Source organism: Argiope bruennichi, chromosome X2 (genome assembly GCF_947563725.1).
Source record: "Argiope bruennichi chromosome X2, qqArgBrue1.1, whole genome shotgun sequence".
NCBI lineage: Eukaryota > Metazoa > Arthropoda > Arachnida > Araneae > Araneidae > Argiope > Argiope bruennichi.
This window is the reverse complement of record NC_079163.1, coordinates 95,380,076-95,389,028: the sequence shown is the minus strand read 5'-3', so window position 1 is coordinate 95,389,028 and position 8,953 is coordinate 95,380,076. Positions and strand designations below refer to the sequence as shown.

At 26.9% G+C, this 8,953-nt stretch overlaps 1 protein-coding gene across 1 annotated transcript in view; it reads right to left on the bottom strand.

Moving 5' to 3' along the window:
• Window positions 1–2,845: 2,845 nt before the first annotated feature.
• Window positions 2,846–8,953, bottom strand: part of LOC129960133 (synaptojanin-1-like) — a 42,708-nt gene continuing 36,600 nt past the window's right edge. Inside the window, exons 21-23 of the mRNA XM_056073291.1 lie at window positions 8,509–8,767; window positions 7,484–7,656; window positions 2,846–5,582 (exon numbers count right to left, since the gene is read on the bottom strand). Coding sequence (XP_055929266.1) covers window positions 5,208–5,582; window positions 7,484–7,656; window positions 8,509–8,767 — 807 coding nt within the window. The 3' untranslated portion in view covers window positions 2,846–5,207. The remainder of the gene's footprint in view (window positions 5,583–7,483; window positions 7,657–8,508; window positions 8,768–8,953) is intronic.

Here is an 8,953-nt window from a genome sequence, read left to right as displayed (position 1 = left end):
TTCTGAAATAACTTATTTTATAAAATACGAAAACAGAATTATGTTGAAACACTTTTAACAAGTTTCCAGATTTCTATAATTGCCAAGTAATGTCTAATAGTTCTACTTCATATTAACTTGTAACTGATTTCTGTGAGATATCAAATGTTATTGCAGTTGACATTTTTAAAAATGATGATTGCTTCTTTGCATGTGTTGCAGTATTCTACAAATGCAATGTTGACAGTAAATCTACTACAAAGTCAGAATAATTCTGAAAAACGTCTTGATTTGGAATAGTTCCTTCAATATTGCTACCACTGTTATAAACAAATTTTTAAAAATGTGTTGTATTTAATTTGTTATCCATGCAATTAAGGTTACAGAAAACAGAGCAGTTCAGAGCATTGATTTTTGTTTTGTAACTGCTTTTCTGAAAAAGATTTGAATTCTTATATCATGCTACATAATAATTTCCACATGATTAATAATGAACTTTTACTGCACTAGATAATGAAGGGAAAATTAGAAAAGATAGTATTTATAATGGAAATACAATTACAGAAATGTGGAGAATGCACAGCTGGCCTGCTATATTTTTACAAAATGTATGCCCATACTATTGTATAATGCTGCAAGAAATTGCAAAATAAACTTTTAAAACAAAGTTAAATACTGTTTAAAAGGTAAAGATATTTCCTTCATAGGAAATTATTACAATAATTAATAATGAAAAATTTATATAATTCTTATGCCTTATAAAATTCTTGTTTACTTATTTATTGCTATACTAATTGATTTCAAAAACTGTTAGTTTAAAATTTAATAGTATTCCTTTTATTTAATCATTATGTGATGTATTTCCTTTTCTTTGGGAAGAAATTTGAACTATGAGGTATACTAGGGTATTGTCCTTGACTTTTGAATTCCAAATCTCAAGCAGTGACGTGATGAGGGTAAGTGGCGTTGACAGCATAGTTTGAATTTTTCTCCCCCATTCGTCATCAGTGTTTTATTGACTGTTAATGGTTCTCAAGGTATGCCATGATTTTTTTTCCCTCTCATAACATTTCGTTTTAAAAAGTTACAAAAATACTCTTTTGTGTTTTATCAAACAGTGTCTCGGATATCTATATCTTCTCTTATCCCCGGTAACTATGTGACACTGATTTTATTTCTGTTCATATCATACATCAACTCTTTATTAATTAAATTATTTGATTTATACTTATATTTAATTACATTTAGTAAGAATATTCCAGAACTATTTCAATACTAAAATTTGCAGTCACAGAAAGGAAGTGCCTTGCATTTTAACTTGGAACCCTTTGTTTACTGAACTACCATCTCAGACAATTCTGTTAAAAGTATGAAAATTACAAAATATATTTCTTTTTATTCTTAAAAAACGTTGAATTGCTACACTGAAAAAAATGCTAAAGTTATATTTTTACCGTATGTTTTAATAATTTGTAGTGAATTATGAAATTTAATGAAATATTCTTCAATCCCATTTTTACTTAAATTTTGAATTAGTCGGTTTTCCCTATGAAATAATTCTTGTACTTTTTTAATCCCAGTAAAGGAAAATTTTTAAATTTTAAAAAAATTTAATGTGCATGTAGGATTATTTTGATTAAAATTTTGTTACAATTTCAAAAGTTATGCATTCTTCAAATTTCTAATGATACTTAGAAAATACAGAAAAAATAGTTTTATCCGAGTTTTAATAGATACTTCCTTTTCCATCATAGCTGGCGAGTATCCGAAAATCCCTAAAAATAACATCAGATCTTGATTTACCTGAGAGTTGGTCAAAGTCATCTTTATTTATCTTAACTGCTTACTCCACTCTCTAAGCTCTTGTTTTCTACAATGATTTTATTTAATACCTCCAAGGTTCTGGGCCTTTCGACAAAATTATGAAAAACTGCTGCTGCAACACAACATCCTCAGCATAAACAAATTGAGAAAGCTTTCTCTTTTTATTGTCATATAAAGTTGCAAGGGCTTGCTTGTATTTTGTTTGCAACAGAAAGTTGGTAACATGTCTTCGATACAAAAATTGCAAACAAGTATGTAAAAGAGGTTTTATCATAGCTCTAAAACAGTGACTCATTACACCTTCATTTACATTTTTTTAAAAATGGGTATCTAGTGGATGCAAGTTATTTAGTTTCATTCAAATAGAAGTTGAAAAACAAATTTACCATTCTTAAATTGATAAAAATTTTCAAGTAATGTTTGCATTTAGAAACATTTCCTTTAAACTGAACTCATATGTTTAATTTAAAACAAATATTAAAAATGCCAATAAATAAATAAAAAATAGAAAGAAATATCTTCATTCTGTACATTTATAATTTTAAAGCAAACAATGAGATAATTTGTGTTAAATAGATGGCTGATTCAAAGTGTTCCCTCCCCCCCCCTTAGTACTTATAGTAAAATGGGCAAATGAAAAAGTAAATGTTAAACATTAACAATATTTTTTAAATGTGGTCGAGTAAGAAAATAAGAATGTATTAACACATTCTAACTGGTTAAAATAATTTAGTGACCCACAATTTTAAAGTACCCTACTGATTTTATCAACATCATTACAATAGGATTTTTTTAAAAAAATTTCCAAGTATGTGGTAAAATTCTAAAAACAAATTGGAATTTTTTATAGTATATTTATAGTACTTTAAAAGCATGATAGTGCCATTGTATGCTAAAGCATACACCAGTAGATACTAATTGAAATGTTAAAACTTCTTAAAGCCTATGCAATTTTGACACATAAAGATTGCCTGTTTTGGGCTGGCTTGAAATAAATACAGCAACACTATAAGCAAAATAAAGTAAACACCAAGAGTCAAAATTTTCAAAGGTAATTTCTCAATTTCCAACTATATTATGATAAAGGTTCACAAAAAGTAGAAATGTTACAATGAAGTTGTATTGATGGATAGAAACAGAGTAGTTTCTGTGAATATAATTTGTCATTGGACAATGAATAAAACCATTAAGAATTTTTTTTACAAAACTTTTCCGTTTACTCCACTGCTAAAATAATAATACACTAGAAACAGATGAGATTTATAATCGGCCTCAGATGTTGGATAGAAAGAATATCCTTAATACAATGGGCTTAAATGCCACATAAATTTTCTGACTTTTTTAACCATAATTTCTACATGAAATCAAAATAAATAACTTGAAAATAAACTATGCTCATTTTTTTTTGTATTGGATAATCATCCTAATTAGGGTAGACTTGAAAGTTTTAAATAGTTAACTGGAAACAATATGTTCAAAATCAGTGAGTAAATAAATATAGATTGTTTTTATTCTACTAAGTCTAATATTTCATGCCATCCTAAAGAGCAGTACAACATTACTGTTCTAAAAATATATTGAAATACTAGAAACAAACAAACAAAAGAAAAAAGCTTAATATCTCATTTCTTAAAACAATATATATTTGGAATCACTAATATTAGCACAATTTTCATCATTTCTACAGACATCAATATAAGCTTTTGCATAGATAAAAATAAATAAATGGAATGTATTGCAATAAAGGTGGAAAACTCCAATAACATTCAAATCTAATTTTATTTCAACATTTACTCATAGCTACTATAATTAATTTAACACAGCACTTCTAACATACTTTGGAATGAATTTTGCTCTCATCTTGTACATTCTAATAAAAAAAAACTTTGGTTCAATTTACTACACAAAGGATGGTAATTACAAAATAAATATATGTATATAAATCTTACATCCAATCTATCACAACATCATTCTTTAGTGTACAATATTTTTTCCCTATTTAATTAGTAAAAGTCAGATGTGGTTCACAATTTTGTCCAGACAAGAACAAGAATTTTTAAGTAGGAATCATATCAAAGCTCAAATTACAGCCATAACATTAATATCTAACAAAAAAAAAATCGCCTATCACTTAATATGACTCAAAAACACCTCTAAAAATAAGCTTTATAAAGTATTATATATATAAAAAAAGGATAAGCTTATTAAAGTATTAAAATAAAAAATTATCAAACAAATCTAATATTTACAAACATAAATTAATATACAATAAGGTAGACTAGGAAAATTTGATATGTACACAACAATTTTCTTAAAGCTGCAAATTTATCCTGCAAAACATTTTGATACTGAATAAATTTATTTCCTAAAATTGAATGTCTATTAATTTACATATACCACAGCGGGCTAAGACTTTAATTTGCAGTTTATTTTAAAGAACGTTTTTATAGAAAATAATGAACAAGTATTATAATAATTTAAAGCAAAGTACCATTGCAGTTACACCAAGTTTAATATTGTCTTCTAAGGCATGTTTATAAATCAATACAGAGAACAGGAGTAAAAAACAAAAAGGTACACACAAAAAAAGTGAGAGATCAAAGTATACTCTAACATATTGAAGGCAAGTGTTGCAGCTTATTTTGCTTTTCAATATAATTAATTTATATTTCAATATATTAATTTCATTATAATAATATATTTCTAAAAACTGCACTTTAAAATATAAAAGTATTTTTCCCTTTGAATTAAAAAATATAATTATAAATAATTTAAAATATACTTTTGAACACTAAGTATTAACTATGAGCAGAAACTCCGTACTAAAATTTAGAAGAGCCGTATGAAGAATAAAAATCTCTGAAAACTTTCTAAAGTTGAAATCATATATATGCATTTTTGATCTTCAATTCTTAATGAATAAGACTGCAGGTGTCAGTGAGTATGGTTTGGCTATAAGCCCAACTGTTTGTAAATCAAAAACGTTTGAAATAATTAATGGACAGGAGTTATAAAAAAGTCTAATAAAAATATAAAAGGTGAGGTGAAGAAATCCAGACTTCAATAGCAGTTAGGAAAAGCAAATAAGAGTAAAATTAAAGGAACACATATAATTAAAAAAATAAAATTAAAAATTAATTTCACACAAATAAAAATTAGAGTTATTAGATAACTAATAATAAATGTAACACTCTTCAAAAAAGTTTTGAAAATATTAATAATCATAGTTTGTAATAAATAATAAAAATATTCAGAACATTTCATAATTTTCTTTTCATTAAATATAATTTATAGTTCATAACAAAAATAAAGTTTCAGAAACTGTTATAAAAAATAACAGCAAACAGGAATGTCCTTAAATAATAAATTATAACTGAGTGAATAAATAACAACAGCTATTTTAACTACTGCAATGTTTTTCTGGGTGATACTGGGGGCAAATTTGATTGTGGACGAGCTGGCAGAGGAGGAGGGGCCTTATTTCCAGTTGAAAGACTAGGTCTTGAAGGTATAGGTGGTGGAACTGCTGCATTAACAACAGGTTTTGAAACTTCAGATTTTGCAGGACTGCTCCGGCTAGATGTATGTTTATCCAAATTAGGTGGAGGAGGAGGTGGTGGAGTAGATGGAGGTGGATGTGACACATAGTTAGCATTCTGTTCAACACAAGAAGTTTCTTTAATTTCCACCGATTTTTCAGGCTTTTCTTCACAAACAGATGTGGGATGCTGAACTTTGGATGAATTCTCTTCAGCAGGTTTTGTTTGTTGTGACAATTTCTGTCAAATAAATTATACAAGATAAAAATACTGCATTTGAAAGAACATTCCATAAATTTTAATCAGCAAACACATAAAGTGGTAGCATATGTTGTGATTTCTCTCATTTTTGATGCAAATTATTATACAAATACCTATCAATTAATGCATGCAAGTTTTATTATGGAACTACTGATGAGGTAGCTAACATTGCATCCTATTAGAGGATATCTAATCAATTTATGTTTTAATCTTTATACAACTAAACCTTTATTATGATAGAATATAAAATAACAATTATAAACAAAACTGAGCAAATTTATAGTAAATGATATATTCACATTTGTAAATATAAATGAAGGGAGCTGTGATATCAAACTATAACCAAATAACATGGACAGAATCTCAGTATACTGTTTTCGCTTGGGCTGAGGAATCTGAATAAAACCATGATAAAATGTTTAATTTTAATAAAATTAAACAATGCAACTTAAGCAAAGTGTAAAAAAAAAAGTCAATTTCAAGTTACTGCATCTCAAGTAGCAAATTTTGTATTGTATTCACTAACATTTCTGTTCCCATGATGCACAAATCGAAATAGAATATGTTAAACAATAGTTATTTTGAGAATTAGCACAATTCAAATGAAATATACAATTTGGTGCAAGACAAAACAAAAGGAAAGTTCTGTTGTAAGGATGAACTTTAAAATAACAGGCCTAGAATGACTATTATGGACAAATAATTTTGAGATCAAGTACTCTTTTTTACTTTTGAAATATAGAAAGCATTGCAATAGCTAAAAAAAAGAGCCCTAAGTGTTTAATGCAATTTTGTGTTTTAATCCTTTATTCTCAAACATACATTTGAAATTATGTTAGTTGGTCTGTGAGTGAGCAAACTATCTCAAAGATGCATTGAGCTGGATGAATGAAATATAGTCTATGAATTGATTATAAAAATAGCAAATTTGGAATAAAATTTAGATTCGATTAAACTTTTAACATTTATTTGTAATCCAGTCTATTCATGTCCAAGTAGATGTAATAATACAAAATGGAATGAAGTAGATAAATGAAGTTTGATGTAATATCTTCACATTTAAATTATAGAAATGTATTGGATGTGATGATTAAATTTAAAATGCCTATTCCCTTCATTTCATAATACTATAAAATAAAACTGAAAGTATACAAGAAAGTTAAGGGTAAACACTCTTGCATCTTGGTTTTAAAAATTTGTAAGAGATAATTTTAAACTAAAAAATAAAATTAATTTTACATGAAGTGGTAACTGAAACTTATCTATGCTCTGAGATTTTAATGTTTAACAGAAAAAGAGATCAAAATTGTGTTCAAAATTATATTTCACTATAATCTCATTATATATTTCCATTATTTTTATTTTCCTTTAGTTTTGAGTAAAATAGGATTGTTATTATTTGCTCAGAACTAGTTAGAAAAACGGATCAATTTTTATTTGATAGGAATATTAAGGTATGGTTATTGACACAAGGTATTATATGATAAAAGGCAAGTGTTTTTGGATAGTTCTGAAGCAGTCCTTGATCAAAATGGTGAATTTTTAAAAATATTCATTTAAGGAAAATTACATATACCATTAATTTAGTAGGAGAAACTTAAATGAAAATCAAAAAATAATTTTATTATGCAGCAAAATTTTTTTCACTTAGTTTAAAGAATCGTTTTGCTTTAAGAAAATAAAAAATTTGTACTAAATGAAAGTAATATTTGAACAAGTTAAAGAAAGCATTAAGTGTGAAAAGAATTAGTATCACTGATATTCTACTATAATAAGACAAATGAATATTATAGGTATGATGGCCATAGTTGCCTTTTCCTATCAGATCATCTTTAAAGTTAAAAGTTTTGCAGGCTCTATTATTTCTAAATAACATTTACCTGTGGAGGTGGAGGTCGTTTTGGAGGGGGAGCTGATTTAACAGGAGGAGGTGGTCTGGGAGGTAATTTTGCAGCGGAGCCATATTTCTGTGCTTCACTGCTGTCATGAATAGGAGAACTTCGCCCTGATGATGGCTGGGATTTAGCAGAGTCATTATCAGAATCGACGTAACCTGCAATTGGTATGAATAAGTATCAGAGATAATTAAGTTAGAAAAAAATTAAGAGATAAAAAAAAATCACACACACACACACACACACACAATGCAAGATGAAATATTCATTTAACTATGAAAAACTTTTGAACTAAATTCATTATTACACCTATACATGAGACAGAATTAAGCACCAGTAATTAGATTTGAACAAATGATTCATTTAAATTATTATTAAGTTATTAAATATTTAAAACAGCATATTTTTTTCTCATTATATCAAATTCAAAATAAATAACAAAAATTCTGTAGTACATTTGCCTCCAAATGTTGGTGTTTTGCATATTTATACATTATATAAAACAGCACAAAGTCAAAATTCATAAAATGAATGAACCTATATCCTAAAGTATATAATAAGTAATAAATCTGAATAAAACCAATTAAATGTGTCTTTTGCATAGTTTAAAAAAAGATGCACATTTTCAGAAGTCCACCAAATTTTTTTAAAGCAATAAACTTGAAGTAAAAATGATAAATGTTATATGTCTTAAATTTCTTTAAAAAAATCTTAATATATATATTTCACAGTAATGTGTTCAGAAACTAATTTCAAAGATCTAACATGAAAAATGTACAAATGATAATGTTTTCAAAAATAAGATAAAAAAAGTTTTGAGAATTATAATATTTACTTCATTTTACAAAACGTTATTATCATTACATTTTACTTCATTTAAAGAACTAAAATTTGTTTAAAATTAATTACATACATAATTAATGTGAAAAAATATTTTTAAAGTTTCTGAAGTTTATATGATTTTGTTCCTACTCCTTTCTCACAAAATAGTAAATAAAAACCTAAGTTACCTTCCAGAGCACCATGCCAATAGGTTTTGTCCTCTAAGCACTTTTGAACTTCTTTACTTAATTCTGAAACAGCATCATGATGAGTTGGTGATGCATCACCACTACAACCTAACTCACTAAAGGGGGAATCTGCATAATTTGATTTAGAGTAACTTGAGGTGAGAGGAGTAGTATTGTTTTGGCAAAGTTTCAGAGTTTTACAAATATTAGTACTCCAATCTGGCATTTTCAATTGTACTTTTAAGACACACCCTTCAACCTAGAATAGAGAGTCAAAGTATGATGAAGAGAAAATATCATGTAAATAAAATCAGAAACAATATAAATGCAGAATAACCGGAGGGAAGTTCTTATGCATAAAGAAAAGCATTCTCAACCATATTTCTTGTATATAACATTAGGAAATAATATGAGATGGAAAATAATTTAGATTCTGAAAAAAATA